The sequence below is a fragment of the Nicotiana sylvestris genome, chromosome 6 (genome assembly GCF_000393655.2).
Source record: "Nicotiana sylvestris chromosome 6, ASM39365v2, whole genome shotgun sequence".
Taxonomy (NCBI): domain Eukaryota; kingdom Viridiplantae; phylum Streptophyta; class Magnoliopsida; order Solanales; family Solanaceae; genus Nicotiana; species Nicotiana sylvestris.
In genome coordinates, this window is record NC_091062.1 from 3169880 (window position 1) to 3187787 (window position 17908).

A 17908-nucleotide genomic window follows, 5' to 3' on the forward strand; every position below is an offset into this window, starting at 1 on the left:
TATATTAGTTAATATTTTTTTGGTTGTATTAGCTACATTTAATTGGTACACAATTTAATTTTTTTAGTAATAATATAAAAAAAGAATAATAAAAAATAGCGAAAACAGTAAATGAAATTAGATTATGAAGAGAAAAAGAATATAAAAAAAGAAGTTAAATAAAATTAGAAAAGGAATAAAGAAAAAAATAAGAAGAAAACGAGAAAAAAGAAAAAAGGAAAAGGAAAAAAAGAAAAAAAGAAAAGAAAATAAGCATAGAAATAAAAAAGAATTGGAGAATAAAGAAAAAATTTCCCACAAAAATTACTATGGGTAAGAAATATAATTAATTTATAGTTATAAAAATAAATGGGTAGACAAAAATAAATAATTTTATTTTTGTAGGTAATTGTGTCAAAACCCCTTTATTCTTTAGTATACATCCTTTATCATTGAGGGCAAGTGCCGAAGTCCAGTGCGTCCCAAGCTGTTCAACTAGCCCATCGATGTCCACATGAGATTAGTAATATCCAAAGATTACCGGTACTAAAAATTCATAAAAATAGCACGGGATAGCCAGTTTTTTGGATTAGTAATTGAAAAATAGCCAGCACTTGCAAAATAATTGAAAAATGAAACACAGAAAGTTCTAGCATAATATGTTGAATTATGGAACTCTTGCGTATAAACTTCTAGTATATAATAAAATTCCAGCATATTATGCAGGAAGCTCATATGTAAAAAATTCGAACTCCAGCATATTATGTGAAATAATTCTGGATTTTTTAGAGTGTTTTTGTTTTGATTTTTTCTTTATATAAAAAGTGGCTAAATTTCGATTACTTTTGAAACTTTGATTATTTTTCAATGAAAGAATTACAAGAAAATACACATGACTTCACACCATAACAAAAAATGACCCATGTTTTTAAGTTTTACCTCACCTAGCTCACATTGTACATATTTTGAAAGCACTAGCAAATTCAAAATTTATGTTCTTACAACTATTGCTTCTAAAAGCTACAGAGTTAAATCTATGTTCTCACAATCATTGCTTTCACTCTCTCTTCTTCTCACATCTTCTACATATGCTTCAAAGGACCGTGTATTTTCTGCTTCTCCTCTTGTATCACTTGCTTGCAATGTAAGAAAATTGAAGAGCAGTTGTTCACCATTGAAGACCATTTAAAGCTTTGCTTTTGAAAATGTTTTTTTTTTTTTGAATTTGTTAGTTGTTTGGATTGAGTGTTGTTCCAATTGATTGAAAATATCAAAAGGAGTTCAAAATTTAAATTTGAAGTGATTTGGAGTAGATTTGAGCAAGATTTGAGTTAAATTTCAGAAAAGACGCAAGGAAAAAGACGCAGTCAGTTTTTTGTATAATTATATATAATCTTGTATAATAGTGTATATGAGTGTAAAAACACACCTTATACACTATTATACACTTTTATACACCTTTATACAAGCGTATGTAGACAAACTTCTTCCATGATTTTCAGATACAATTCTTGTTGAAAACCAGTCCAAATCTCCATTAAATGACTTCAAATTTTATATACAACCTCCTTATACTATTTCTAACAAGTCTAAATAACACTCACTCCAAATTTCTCACAAAATCAAATTCGGAATTTAAACCCACATATTTAAACTTGTTAAAAATCTAATTTTCACCACCCTAATGAATTTGGTTTGTTGAATTAATATTTGAGTCACAGTTACTAATTCGAAAATTAATTTAAAAGCTTGAGGAATCTTTTGTAAAAGTTAAGTAGTAATTTTGAGAACCTATTGGAGTTGGATGTTGAATCTTAGCCTATTATTTTTGGACTAGTTGGTTGTAAATTGAAATATGGGCTATAAAATTGAAAAGTATGAAGCACAGTTGTTCTAATGTGAAATTTTCCCTTTTTCAATTACCAATTGTAAATATGACTATTTCTGATTTCCCCCTAAATATTCAATCAAACTCAAATTTGAGGTATTAAACAAGTCTTGACCCATTATTTCAGTATACTGAATTCACAATCACCTCAGAGCGATAGATTACTGAAACTCGATAACATAATGACAAATTCCAACAATGGAATAAGATAACCAAAATCTTAAGGAGTCGTTTGGTTGGAAACAAGTTATCTCGGGATTAGTTGTCCCACCCTCCCATAGAGATAAAAAAACTACTACAATTCCGGGATAACTAACTAATCCCTCCTGGGATTAGTTATAGCGCGATTTTTTCCCAATCAAACATGAGATAAACTCATCTCAAATTTAATCTCGGGATTAATAATCCCTAATCCCTTATCCCTCATACCAAATGATCTCTAACAATCTTCACCAGGATGAATTAAATCCTTGGACTTCAATCCTTCCACTCAAACACCATATTTATCGGTAAAAATAGCACAGTATAGCCAGTTTTCGGACTGGTCATTCAAAAATAGCCAGCGTTTACGAAGTCAATGAAAAATAACCACTATTTTGCTGCAACAGAGATCGGTCCAGCATAATATACTGGAGTTCGGTGCACCTGTGTATGAGCTCCAGCATATTATGCTGGACCGGTATATTTTGCTGACTCCAGTATAATATACTGGAGACTGAAGCACCGGTGCTCCAAACTCCAGTATAATATACTGGACAATTATACTTGCTGGAACTCCAGTATATTATGTTGGAGTTCTAGTGTACTTATGTTGGAACTCCATCATATTATGCTGGAGTTCCAGCATACTTATCCTGGAACTCCAGTATAATATGCTGGAGTTCAAGCATACTTATGCTAGAACTCCAATATAATATACTGACATATTTTCCGGGTTTTGAATAGTATTTTCGCTTAGATTTATCTTTACATGAAAAGTGGCTAAATTTCGATTACTTTTGAAACTGAGCTATTTTTGAACGACCAGTTGTAAATCTGGCTATTTTTGAATTTCTTCCCATTTATCGAGGAGCATCCGACGCTTGTTATTTCTATATTCAAGAAAAAACAGAAAACCAGTAACAAGATTAAAGAGTCAGGTATAAGTTAGAAGCTAAGTTACAACTTGATTATTGTTCAAGAAAATATTTCTTTTACCTCTACTTCTTCTTCTTCTCCTTTGATGACTCAAGGTTCATATTAGGGAACGGAGAGTGAGGGAAAGAGGGGGCAGCCCTCGGCCCGATCATCCAATTCGCTCCAACAGACGGGCATGGTTCTGTAGTCAAAGCTCTTCTTCCTCTTCCCCGTCCTCTTCCTCCTCCGCTTTTGCTGCTGAATGTGCTCCTGAATAGTTGAGAGAAGCTGAATAAAGTCACAGAAATAAAATTTCTAGTGCTCCTTTCTTTATACATCCATAACTATAATTTGCACATTACAAATCCTTATGCACGGAAAGCTCCAAATCATCAAAGGCAAATAGTCATCTAACACCATTTTGACATGTAATTTAGTTTGCATTTCATTTATCAAAGTAACTTACAACACAACAACATTCTCAGTATTATTCCACACCGTGGGGTCTGAGGAGGGTAGTATGTATGCAGACCTTACCCTTACCTTATGAGGATAGAGATGTTGTTTCTAATAGACCCTCGGCTCAGGAAAGCATAAGCACCACATTTATCAAAGTAATTTATATAAAAATAATTATTTGATCACTATAAAAGATGCATACACTTTAAGTTTCAAACGCAATTAATAGAAATTTCTCTCTGGAATATACACTTAGATCCATTGTAGGAAAGAACATCGTCTATAATTACTCAAAATAAGGAGATTCATGAATCATGACCATTTGAATTATTCTACTAATTTAATTATCATTGATAGCACATCAATTTGGCTAATCGCAATAATTATTTGGTCATTACAAAGGAAAATACTTATATTTGTTACACCTATGACTTAATATGTTCTGTTTAAACAATCAAAATGAAGCATTCTATCGTCCAAATGTACAACAACAATAGAAACTCCATAATCCCACAGGTGGGGTGTGGGAAGGGTAAATGTGTACCTACACCTAACCCCTACATTGTAAAGGTAGAGAGGTTATTTCCGATAGACCCTCGGCCCAAGGAATACAACAACAACAACAACAACAACAACCCAGTATAATCCCACTTAGTGGGGTCTGGGGAGGGTAGTGTGTACGGCCCAAGGAATAGTGAGTATAAAGTAACAAATAGTTGCAACAACAATGCAATAGGAGCAAATGGTACAACATGTAACAATAAAGAACCAGGAATAAGCGAAATACAAAAATAGTACTAGTACTACTGGTAAGACTAAGAGAAACTAATGAGTAATGATTACCTGTCAACCATCCACTCTAGTTCTCGATCTCAACCCTTTCCTATCGAGGGTCATGTCCTCTCTAAACTGGAGCAATAACATATCTTACCTAATCACCTCACCCCAATACTTCTTAGGCCTACCCCTACCATTCCTTAGACCCGCCATGGTCAACCTCTCATTCCTCTTGACAGGAGCATCTATGTCTCTCCTCTACACCTGCCTGAATCATCTCAACCTTGATTCCCGCAATTTGTCTTTCACCGAGGCAACACTCATCTTTTCCCTAATAACTTCGTTCCTAATCTTGTAATCTATATTAATCAAGATTAGAAAAGCTAAAAAACCCCAAAAAGAAAAAAAGAAGCAAAGGAAAGAACTGCAATTGAATGAGTACAACCTTGTGGAAATTAAATGAGAGAGGATAATAACCTTTAAAAAATATGCCAAGCAATTATGCAAAGTTTATTCTGGAATATGATGTTATACTCACCTGAACTGATAAGCACATCCACAGGTTTCTTTCCGAGGTTCTCTTTTTGTTCATGTTGAATTCGTGCAGCAGAAGCCTCGAGTTCGGGTGTACAGTCAGTTAACTCAATTTGTTGCAGTGAGTCAATATATGCAAAATCTATGGGAATATCTTCCAACTCAGAGCAATGTCTAATCACGAGGCGCTCAAGGACAGGAAAACTGTCATTTGGAGAACTCCAGTACTTGAGATCGTTATACTCAATTAGCAAAAGCTTCAACCGCGTAAATCCATTTTCACTTGGATGCCATTCTTCGCCACGACAAGCATATCTTTTGAGCTTCAGGATCTCAAGATTACGAAGCTCGCCTATGATATTCAAGTCCTCCCACCTCAGACCAGTTCCGTACAACTTTAACTTCTTGAGCATTGGTGGAAAAGATTTTACACTTGGAATGGTCGCTGGTGAAATCTCATATAACACCCCTCGAAAGTCAAGTTCAAGACTCAACGTTTCAAGTTGATGTAGATGGACAAAGTTGTCGAAAAGTCTACATACATGAAAACTTTCATACTCATCGTCCTCTCCTCTATTGATTCTTAACTTTCTAACATTCCGAATCCCTGAAATAACCTCCTTTGTGCAACAGCTCAGAGACAAGCCAGAAATAGTGTGTAGATTTGGGAAATCCAAGCATTTCTCTTCTTCAACAGATACAATTGGAGGATTTGGCAAATGAAATGAACTCAATTCGAGATGCCTTAATTGCATTAGTTCCCAGATTTGTTCTGGAAAAATTGTAGATGTCAAACGGTATCCACCAACAATGAATGTTTGCAGACTCCATAACCTGGAAATTTCTGGAGGTATGTCAAAAGAACCCCTGCGGCTACGCAACACTAGGTACCTCAACCAAATGAGGCATAGTATCTGTGGAGGGAAAGTATGAATCTTTATGCAACTCAAGTCCAGGATTCTGATTAAATTGAAATGAGTAAGTTCTGATTCAAGAGTAAAAGTTGAAGAATCTCTACAAAAAGAGAAAATTGAACGAGTCCTTTTTAAGGAATTGTTGTCGTCATCATCTGTCTTCTTCCTATTTCTAGGGATAAGAAGGGCCCTGTAAGAACCACGGCGCAAAATATCATCAGTCCCTCCCATAAAGCGCCGCATTTTATGCCTACTAAGATGATGATAAGGAACATGATTTGGCTCATCATTGAATACAATGTCATTAATGACAAAAAATGTTCTTTTTTCAGCTTCTCTCAAGCACAACTCATATATCAAATCATGAACCTTACATGATCTAATTTTTGTTTCATATCGACTTTTCCTGCTGACGAGAACTAGAAATCTGTCGATAAGCTCTTGTAAACACTTCTCAGCTTCTTCCTCCGACTTTAGAAACCCCTCAGCTGTCCATAACCTCACCAATCTCTTCACTGAAATCTCACTGTTTTCTGGAAAAATTCCAAAATACAGGAGACATGGTTTTAGATCACTAGTCAAGTGATTGTAACTCAACCCGAGCACATGTTGACATTGTTTATCACGATCATTTTTGACAAATGACTTGACATCTTTAGCAACATCTTTCCAAACTTCTATCGTCCTTTTACATTTGGATAAAAGCCCAGCAACCACGACAGTTGTAAGTGGTAACCCTTGACATCTCTCTACAATTTGCTTTCCAACAGTCTCGAACTCAGGTGGTAATGCATCATTTGCCGGTATAGTACTTTTGAAAAGGTTCCAACTCTCATCCGGATTCATGAAATCCAACCGCAAAGAAAGATTTTCTGTACCAGCAGAACAAGCTACTCCAGTGTTACGGGTAGTCAATAATATTCGACTCCCCTTGTTTTCGCTTGGAAAGCATAGTCTCACGTCATCCCATGCTTCATTCTTCCATATGTCATCCAAGACAATTAAGTACCTCTTTCCCTTTAAACTCTTTTGTAGCATGTCAGCTAGCTTTGCCTCATCTTCTATGTGAATTATGCCATCCTTTTCTTTTGTAGAACGCAGAAGGCTTACCAAGATATCTTTGACATTATGTTCTTTGGATATAGTAGCCCATGCACGAACATCAAAATGTGATCGAATGGTTACATCATCGAAAACATCTTTCGCTAAAGTAGTTTTACCAATGCCCCCCATCCCGACAATTGGGATGACTTTGGGTTCATCGTTGAAGCCTCTTGTTAGATCGTCGAGCAACGTTTTCCTTTGATCAGCACGACCCACCATATCCTTTGATGACTCATTCAGGACGCGATCAATGTCTCGTGCTACTTGTTGCAGGCTACAACAAAACCTCTCATGTGCCTTTTCTTCCTGTATTTCATCATTTGCCATTACCATTTCTGTTATTCTCAATTGGATCGTGTGTTCAACAACATTTACAACTTTATTTATCTGTGCTTCCAAATCTGTCATTTTCCTGGATACATTGCTTTTCTTAAAGTTCTTGAGAAATACTTCCAGGGAACTAACTTTTTCATGAAGAGCGAGGATTTCTTCTCTGTGGTTACAAATAATAGATTGCACTGGTGAATTGGATATCAAGAGCGATTTTATTGTTCTCGTAAGAGAAGCAATACTAGGATAAGCCATATCTATTCTATTCCAATTATGACCTGAAAGATGCAAGTTGCGAAATGTCAATGGTGCTATAAATAACATGATCAACAAAGTTGCAAAATGGAGGCAAAAACAGAGAGAAAAGTGCATTTCTTTGGACTAGTAAAACGGAAAGTTTTTGAGTACCTTCTAATAGGCGTTTCGTCCATAAGAAGGTACTCATTGAGCGTTGTTTGGACTAAATGAGTCCAAATTGAGTTGATTTGGACTCATTGAGTGTTGTTGAGCTTGTTGGGAAGGCTAAACGAGGTAAGCTAAGATGTACCTCCTTTTAAGGCGATTTTTGCTAAAAATACATGAAACTAAGTTTATGAAAATGTTTTAAAGTGTTTGTATAGCTTCGTTTGAGCAAGCGAGCTATGTATTCCACGTTGAAATGAATTATGCTATTGTATGGTTTAATACCTACATTTTTATATCGTATGTCAAATGTCTAGAAACCACACGCGCCGGTGTAGGATAGTTGATAAATAACAATGGTTACTACATGTGCCAACCTAAAATATGGGGTACATTAAGCTAAGGGCTCGTTTGGTACAAGGGATGAAGGGAAATTAATTCCGAAATAATTTGAGGTAAATTTGTCCCACGTTAGGATAAAACTGTGGTATAACTAATAACATGGTTAGTTATTCTAGGATTATAGTACTCCATCTGTTTCAGTTTATGTGAACCTATTTACTTTTTCAATTTATGTGAACCTATTTACTTTTTGGTCTGTTCCAATAAGAATGACCCCTTTCTAAATTTGGTAACAATTTAGCTTAAACTTACAATTCTACCCTCTGTGAGAAGCTTTTCTAAGCACATAAATACTCTGAATCCTTTTTGACTTGTTTAGGACCACAAATTACAAAAGTCTTTCGTTTTTTCTTAAACTTCGTGTCCAGTCAAACAGGTTCACATAAATTGGAACGGAGGGAGTATTATTTTTATCCCTAGAGGAGGATGGGCTAACAATCTCGGATAATTAATCCTGCAGTAACTTGTTTTCTAACCAAACAACCCCTAAGGGTGCTCCCTATATTCTAGGTGTCTTTTCCGATCAATAAACTCCAAAAGTTTAGATCTATCCTAAAATTAGATCTAAAATGACAAGAATTCTAACCTTTCAATGGCAGATAAGGAAACAAGAGTGCTGAAAGGTAGCAAGCGCGTACTGCAAAAAATACATGGAAAAAAGAAAACAAGAACACAAATATGAATAAAAATCAACAAATGGATGACCCAAGAAAGATGGAGTATAGTATAGTAACCAAGAAAAAAGATCTGAGAAGACTGAGAAAAATGACGTACCTCTAAAGGGCTGCAATGATGTAGTCAATCAAGTTACCAAGTAAATTCCATATAAAGAACAAAAAAGTTAACCCTCAGGGGTTGGGGCAATTGACTTAGCCTTGGGTTTGCTCCCTTTCGGTCTCAAGTTCGAAACTTGTTTTGAGGGCCCATCGGACTGGGTAAAACCTGAATTAATCGTGGTGCACTTGCGGAAAACTCCGTGGTGCACTTGCGGAAAACTCCTTGCCGAGGTCTTCTACACCCCGGATTAGTCGGTGCTCGTAGAGACTCGGACAACCGGTGCAAATAAAAAAAGAAAAAAAAAGTTAACTTTATTGGATTTATACGATGACAACTTCAATTAACTAAGTATAATTTTATACCACATGGATGTTAACATATTTAAAAATCATGTTGGTTAGAAAGCATGGGTGTTAATATTTATATAAATCATGTCAATTCTATAGCCAGGGCGGGCGGGACCTATGTTTGTAGAAGAGGGGTCACTGGACTAAGTTAATATCGACAAAAATTCTGAATATATATATATTATTATTATTATAAAAGTACGAATAATTTATGCTAAATGTTGAACGACTAAAATATCCCAAAATTGATCGACTTTTTTGCCCTTAAGTATTTGTATAATTTAAGAGTCTAATTATAAATTATCAAATGATGGAATTCTTTTTCAATTTAAACTACACATACGCTAACCCTACAAAGTTAATCGTACTTAGATTAGAAAGGCATGTCCATAATTTTCTTTTAAAAAAAATTATTTTTCCTAATTATAACAAGTACGTTATTTTAGTGGGAGGATAGGAGATTCCTTTTTGGAGAACTTTTTTTCTTTCTTATTCACATTATGAATTTTAAGAACTCTTTTTTACCTTTTTATTGGGTAAGGAACTTGATATAAATTTCATTCATTCCTGAAAAGTGATTTGTTTTTATTTACATGTTAGGAATTTTTTTAATAAATACTAATATTTTTCCTTCAAATAAAATATCATGATTCCTTTTTAAAAAGGTATTTTTTCCCTTTCACAATAGGATATTTGAAAAGTTTTTCGATACCTTTTATTTAGTTAGTTAGAACTTACAAAATATAGACTCACGTTGCTTTTTAACTAGAGATTGGATTAATTAGAATTGGAATTGAATTTAGAGATTGTATTGATTAGGATTGGAGTTAAATTATTTTCTAGCGGTAACATATAATTTTCTTTTGAATATTCGTATAGTTAAGAATTTATACTTTATTAAATATGACTTTTGTAATAATTGACATAGGATAACGTGCAACACAAGAAAAGAAAAATGCCAAGAGAATGTATGAATGACTAAATGACCTTTCTATTTTTAGTTTCTTTGTTACTAATGTATCTTGATTAAATATGATTTTCATGTATCTGAATCATTAAGGTTTAATTAAATTTTAAAAAAATATTGAATCAGAAAAATAATATTTAGTATTTTGTATTCTTTAAGTAATTTTACAACTTTAATTGTATAATCCATGATATTTAGTTCTATTTTGTCCTTTCATTGTGCCAAAACATTATTAGTTCGAAGGAAACAGACTATTAAACTTTGTACATATTAAATTTCATACATATTCAGTTGCAATTAATTTTAGAATATTATGCAATTGAAAGTTTATTTTTTTGTATGCGTTTCATAATAGTATTATTATAAAAGCACGAATAATTTATGCTAAATGTTGAACGACTAAAATATCCTCGAAACATTGATCGACTTTTATGCCCTTAAATATTTGTATAATTTAAGAATCTAATGATAAATTACGTAATAGTGTAATTCTTTTTCGATTTAAACTACACATATATCGGCCCTACAAAGTCGATCCTATTTGAATTAGAAATGCACGTTCATAATTTCCTCTCTTTCTTCTATTTACGTTAGATGCTACGTATGTTGATATGCAATATCATCAAGAGTGCAAACATTTAATATTTCTACTACTTTAATTTTTTTCTTCATAGTTCAATCAAATATGTTCTGAATATTAATAAGGTTAAAGATATTATTATTTCTTACATAAAATTTCTATTAAATGACAAACAATTTATAGACGATGTAGCAACGCACGTCTATAGAGACTAGTATATATATATATATATATATATATATATATATATATTGAAATAGATCTTATATTTTGCTTGGAACCATTAAGATTAAAAATCCAACGAAAATAATGATTGAGCAGTTTGTTCATGCGCCCCGTCGCTCTCACATCCTGGGTCCGTCTTTGTTTACAGCAACATCACATTGGCTGATTTTGACCGATGAGAGATTAGTAATTAGTCGATAATAAAAAATGACGGAGAGTGGAAAATCTGGACGTATCATCATGAACACATTAGCAAACCTATGGGACCGCATTTATAGAATACATAATTAATTGGTTTAAACATTTGATAACTAAATATGAGTAATATAGTATTTTATATAGGTTATATTCTGCAAACTTGGATATATTGTTATTAATGAACCCATTCGTTCTTGACACTGTACTTTTTGTCATATATTTTCCACGTGTGGACGTGCAGCAAATTTATTTCCCTCCTACTTCATGTATTTCTTTTTCTAATCTTTGTTTTCTGTTTTAGTTTAAATTTGATATTTTTACTCAAATCAAATAATAAGAATTATATTATATCGTCTATTTACTTCAAGAAAGTATCTAGAAAGTTCTTACATAAATTTTGATAAAACATGTAAGTGAAACAATTGATATTATTTTTTTGTTAGTTAATCTTAAATTAGTTTATGCTATATTATGTACTGTGTTACACTATAATTGTTAGCTTATTTTATAAGTTCTCTTATCTTAATTATACTTAGTTTCTATTAGTTTATATGTTGTTGTCTTTTTTTTCCAAAAACAACTTTATCAAAATAAAATTTTAGATAAATTCTCTTTGATACTTTATTAAATTTACAGTCTCTGAGGTACAATTATTAGATTAAATAGATAAAATTAAAAAAAAAATAGTTAAAGTACATTAATATTTTTAATTTTTTTGCCCAACAATTTTTTTTTTTTTAAAAAAAGGTATCGACCTCAACTTTCATAAAATTTTCATTTGTGGTAGCATTATAAAACAAAAAGAAAAAAAATGTTGCATAAATCTCTCTTGTTGTTTCGGGTAATATCCTAATTCTCAATTAATATCCTTACTGAACCCGCTTATATAAAATCCTGGGTCCGCCACTGGATTTAAACTGACAAATTTAACTTATATAAACTAATAGTAGAGATTTTTAGCACTATCTGTAAAATATAACTTGTTGTAGCATACTACTTGCTTTATTTTCAAAGATACTATTAATTCCTTTTGGCCAAACACACATGCAGCCAATTCAACTTGGCTTCATTTTACATTTGAGACTTTTACGTACGTATACACTATTAGAAACTTTATTATCTTCCTTACTCAAGTTTTACTTTAATTACCTTCTATATACAAATTTACCAATTATGTACATTTTTAGGATTTAAGGATAATTAATCAATTTCTACAATCACTCCCACTCCCCCCCACGTTTCTCTCTCTTTATCCCTTCCCCCTACGTTTCTCTCTCCGCATCCCCCCTCCCCCACGTATCTTATATAAGAGAACAACAATTCCATCATTGATAGCCATTAAAAAGCTTTGAAGCTTTGAATTCGAATTCGAATTTAAAAAAAATATTATTTGTTTGAATTGGGTGTTGTTGCAAACACTCAATTGGTAATTCTCTCTATGTCTCTCTCTATCTCTCAATCCCTAATTCCCGTAATGTAAAGCAATGAAAAAGAAAGCAGCAATTCCACCATTGACAGCCATTAAAAAGCTTTGAAGCTTTGAATTCGAATTTGGATTTTCAAAAATCATTATTTGTTTGGATTGCGTGTTGTTGCAAACAATTGAGAATATGGTTTGAAGTTTATATCTCGATTTTGAGGGTGTTTTGGTGAAGATTAGACCTTATTTTAGCCGAATTTCAGATTGAAACTCAAAGAAGAAGAAGAAGAATAAGAATAAGACATGACATACATCATACTACAAAAGTTGTAGTAAAATTGTAGAAAAATTATATTCTGTTGTTTATATATATTATTTTTATTTAAATATTGTATTTAAGTTGTATGATATTGTAGTTGTATATAATTGGGTAGAAATAATGTATCAAAATTGTAGATAAGTTGTATAATATATAATTAGTTATATGAAATTTGTTTTTAGTATGTCTAAATCAGATACAAAATATATAAAAGACATATTGTATAAAATTAGTATAAAAATTGTATTTAAGTTGTATAATATTTTAGATATATTTAACTGGGAAAAAATAATGTATGAAAGTTGCAGATAAATTATATATATATTTAGGGATTGACATGATTGATGATTGTGTAAATAATTTTTACACCGCCAATATATAAAACTTAAACTTACATAAATATTTTTTCCTACTACAGGAGACTCGCCCCTTGTACCCAGATGTATTACTATAACTTTTAAGTTTCATTTGTTATGCACCACTTATAAATTCTTAAAAGATTTATTTTTTGATAACTACCTATTTTTATTAATCACAAATGATCTTTACGAAATAATTCTTCAAAGATTTTCAGCAAAAAGTTTATTGGTTATGTTTTCAAACCAGTAAGTATTTCCTGTTGACAAGAAATAAAGATTTTTGGCCAAACTTTTTAGAAAATCCTCTCTTTGTTCTTATTCTCCAGTAATCTCATATTCTATCCACAATTGTTGTTTAACCCCCAAAAATCTCAAGTTCCTTAGATCTTAACTGATGTATATAGCTTGAGTTGAAAATTCAAATTTAATTGTGCCTAATCTTAAATATAAGTTCAATTTGGCGAGAAGAGGGGAGAGAGGAGAGAAAAAAGAAAAATTGTGTAACAAAATCCCTTGATTGAAGGCATAAATTATGGATTGAAAGTCTTTTAAGATGGATTATATATATTTTATAACTAAAATGTGTTTGGGTCGGGTAAATACCAAAACATGAACATTTTTCGTAATAAAGTTTCAAATAGTGTATAGAAATGAAAAAAAATCCCTTTTCATTTTGGCACTCTACCTCAACCTTGTTCCATTTTGGTCGTCCAACTCTATTTCTTATTGTTAGCTTCAAGGTTTCACGTATTAATTTTGATGATAACAAACCAACATAACTGTTAATCAAAAAATATTTACTTGTGGTAATCTTATTTTTGCACAGGTTTATTCAAGAAAGAAGATGCTGGTAAAGATCCAAACAAATATGGGAAAGAGAAATCATGTGAAGAATTTATCAAGAAAGATTTTTTTCAGAGATTTAATCTCCAAGTATCATAGAAGGAATAATATTTGAAAGTGAAATTTCAAATATTGAATGACTTACTACAATATCAGAAGAAGAATCTACGGAAATTATAGATGGAAAATTTTTCAACATCTTGAAAGGAAAGTTGCTAAAATCGTGGAAAAAATATTATTTTGTGGAATGAAGATACTATGAAGAGATACTACAAGGCCAAGGAAGAATATATTTTTTATGAAAAGAAAATATATTATGAGTATAGTATAATCTATATTATGGAAAGAGATTATTTTTCAAGATCAAGAAAGGAATCAAAAATATATTGAGATCTATCAGAAAAGGAAAGAAGTACGTGGAAGCAAAGGAAAAGAATCTCAAAATGCGCTTCCAAAGCAAAGAAGATCTGCATGGTACTTAATATTCAAGAATCAAGGATTTTGTTGTTCTGGAACAAATAAGGAACCTTCAGATAATAATGATCTTACAAAGAAGAAAGATCTGAGAAAGCTAAGTCAAATGGACAATACCGCAAGGAAGCAAATTCCTCCAATACACATGAAAATATCCAAGTTCATACGAAGACTTGATGGCTTACATGGAAAGAATTTTTTATACAAAAAGCATTAAATAATATGGCCTTGATTTTTGGAATTGTAAATGAAAAGATCTCAAATTTATGCAAGATCAAATCTACAAAATGGCTTGAAGTATGTAAAGATCTCTTTAATGGATATTCATTTGTGCTCAAAGGAAAGAGTAGTTACTCTTTCAATATCAGACTTAATCAAGATAAGGATCGAGATAATATTCAAAAGAGCAAGAAGTAGTAAAGGAAAGTTGGAGCAGCAGCAAAGGAAATCCTTTTCCAAAATTAGAAGACCGTTGCAACGGCTAGAATATTCAACGACCAAGTATAAAAGAGAAAGCACCTGCAACAGCAAACTCACGTAACCTTCTATACAATTGTCTACCCAACTACAAGTTCTTTATTCTACTCTTAACAAGTATTATAATTCACTTTTAGATTTACTGTGTACACAAAAGAGAGAAGAGAAACATAAAAATATTGGAGAGGCAGTGTGTCCAAGAGGTTGTATCATTGTTCGTTTCTTTTGTGAGCGAGTGAAAACCAAAGGGTCGTTGTTGGTGAGCGAGTGAAAACCAAAACTGTCAACGTTGACGGTGATTGCTGAAAACCACAAAGGCTGTACTCAATTCAATTTACAAAAAGCTCTAAAAGACAACACTCTTGCAACCCAAGAGGACTGGATTAAGATACCATATTGGTTCTGAACCAATATAAAAGTTCCTGATGTCATTTACTTTATCACTCTCATATTGTATTTTGTTCCTTTACTGTTTATTGTGATTAACACTTGTTTAAATTGAAAAGACTAACAGTTCTGTGCAGGCTGTCTCCACATGAGTCGACTAAGTCTGAAGAGTAGTCGACTAGAATTTAAAAAGGCTACAATCCACCCCTCCCCCTCCTCTTGTACTTTCACTTATGTTTCCATTTAATACAAAAGCTGACTAGTCACATAGTGTGAATTGACTCACCTGGTAGGCGCGTGAGGCAGATTTTATTTTTGGCAAAATTCCTTCTCCAATAGTAATAAAATAGGTGTTGGCCGATTTTTATGCCCCCAACTTCCTTCCCCCTTGTTTCATCTTTCATTATTTCCTTCCCTATTCAGTGTTACCTCGTCTTCATTCTCAAAGTTCCAAAGCTTTCATATGCTAATTTCATACGTGGCTATCTAGAAAACTTCAAATTTTTACAATTTTGTTGTTCGTTTATATATTCTGATTAATTTTTTTGTGTGGGTTTATTTCATATAAGCTTGAAGTTTGAAGTGAATCCATATCTCAAAGATTTTTTTTTTTTATAATGGAATGGATATTTGTTCTTGTGGATTTCAAGTTGAATTAAAAGCATCATGGCTGCAATTACTTTAGATGGTATGATGATCAGTTTCCAAATAGGGGCGGATGCAGTGCGGCAGTTACGGGTTCAATTAAACTCATAATGTAAAAATTATGTGTAAAAATTTATTAAAATTACAGAAATAATCTATACTATATTAAAAGCATGAAGGCCCTTAGCGAATTGTCGTTCGTCTTTTTTGCCCTTTGTATTGTATTTTAAGTTGGATATAATTGTAATTATAATCACTAATAAATTTTTATTTTTGGAGAAAAAACAAAGACTGCCGTCTATTTAGGTGCCATATATTTAGGTTTAGGAGCCTTTAGCTTTAAATTGTCGATTATTTAGGTGATGTGTGTTTAGGTTTAGGAGTCTTTAGCTTTTTCTTCTTTATATACTGTAATTAGGATTAGGCTTCTTTTACTGTGTGCCTTTTCTTTGTGTTTTGGATTCTTTAGTTTTTTCATTGTTTAAGATTCTTTACGTAAGTTTTTTCTTTGTGTAGGTATTCATAAGTTTCGGATTAATGATGCAAATCGCATAAGGTGTAAACAGGTTAGTAATATTTCATTAAAGAATAATGATTAAATGAGCTTTTTTCGTAATTGCAGACGCTTGATAGGTAATTCTTGTTTAACTAAAGTTTAATGGATTTTCAACATTATTTTATTCGTTTATGTTGATGTTTAATCCATCTTAATTAATCAACAGGGTTTTGAGAATTTATTGCAATGGTGAAAGCTGCAATAATGACTTGCCAAAAAAGCAAATAAGGATAGGACGAAGCAAACAGTTGATATTGTCTTTTGAAAGATTTCAAATTATTGGTATAACCCTGAACTTCAAGCTTTTGGTAGGATTTTAAACTACTTTTAGGCATTAATGGCTATAAATAATTTTGGAATTAGGTTTTATTTACCATCATTGGTAGCGAGACAATTTTTGTATATTCACTAGACAAGAGACAAAATAAACATTAATAGCAGACTAAAAAAGAAAATATAAACTTGATAATTTTGAGATTGGAGACATACTTATTGAATCACAATTTCTATAAGTTTTTTACATATTTTAATTTTTCTTTGGTGATTTTTCAACCAGTTGCTGTAAGCAAAATTTAAGTGGTGAAAATTCAGTTATTAGACAGTTAGACTATGTTACTGCAACTTAATAGTTGTTTATTTTGATTTCATTCTCTATCTCCTAGCAACACGACAGTGAATTTAGTATTTTTGTTATAACTTGATATATGTTACAAGCGTGACTAACATGCTCCTTATTGAGCGAGCGTACTTTATTTTATTTTATTTTTCAAACTTTCTCTTTTTTATGTATGTGATTCCTTTTTTTATATGTTTAATTTAATACAAAGAGATAGACCTTATAATGTTTGTGCTATTCAGAGTTGATGTAATTGAATTATTTAATCATCAATTACATGCTGATTCTGAACTCATCTTTAGAAGTAATTTTTTTTTTGTTATTCTAATAAACTCATATTTAGAATGAGTATAATTCTGAATTCATATTGAGAACTCAAACAATTTACATTTTTTCTTATTTGAAAATTTGAGTAAACTCACAAAAACTCGAAAACAGGTATGCTAGCAAAAAAATTATTTCTAAGATTCAAAATATTAGTTGACTTACAAGGTGGCTACAAACTCTTGTTTGAGTAGCAATAAAACTATACATGTTTAATTTGTTGGCCTTAACTCTTATGCTTCTTGAACATTCTTTACATAATTAGGTGATGACTTTATTTGCATACAATCATATTTTTTTGCATCTAACTTCACTGGATTAGCTTGTTTGTTTGTTTGTTTGTTTGTTTGTTTGTGTAGTCAAAGTTTTCAGTTTTTTCACTATCACTCTCATCTGTAATCCTCTTTGTTATTAGTAGGGACTGTTATATTAAAACCTATAGATCGTCAAATTCATAATTATAGTTTACCATTCTTTTTATTTTTTAGT

At 31.9% G+C, this 17908-nt stretch overlaps 1 protein-coding gene across 3 annotated transcripts; it reads right to left on the reverse strand.

Moving 5' to 3' along the window:
* Nucleotides 1-1999: 1999 nt before the first annotated feature.
* On the reverse strand, nt 2000-8956 carry LOC104210052 (putative late blight resistance protein homolog R1B-16). Of its 3 annotated transcripts, none has more exons than XR_011400431.1 (4): nt 8492-8653; nt 4758-7379; nt 3065-3253; nt 2000-2958 (listed from the first exon to the last, which is right to left on the reverse strand). XR_011400431.1 is itself a non-coding variant. In XM_009758854.2 (4 exons), the coding sequence occupies exons 3-4, from the start codon at nt 7354-7356 to the stop codon at nt 3192-3194; spliced, it is 2661 nt and encodes an 886-aa protein (XP_009757156.1). In that variant the 5' UTR covers nt 7357-7379; nt 8492-8542; nt 8680-8956; the 3' UTR covers nt 2928-3191. The 3 variants fall into 3 exon arrangements, 2 of the variants coding, with proteins under 2 accessions (XP_009757156.1, XP_070004474.1); XM_009758854.2 differs by adding an exon at nt 8680-8956 and having other exon boundaries at nt 2928-3253; nt 8492-8542; XM_070148373.1 differs by having other exon boundaries at nt 2928-3253.
* Nucleotides 8957-17908: the final 8952 nt, after the last annotated feature.

What these genes read in the sequence shown, in the direction of transcription:
- LOC104210052 (XM_009758854.2), bottom strand. Translation starts at nt 7,356, where the DNA reads ATGGCTTATCCTAGTATTGCTTCTCTTACGAGAACAATAAAATCGCTC. An exon ending in GGATGTGCTTATCAGTTCAG is followed by an intron (nt 3,254 to 4,757) that starts GTGAGTATAACA and finishes TCAACTATTCAG; the next exon opens with GAGCACATTCAGCAGCAAAA.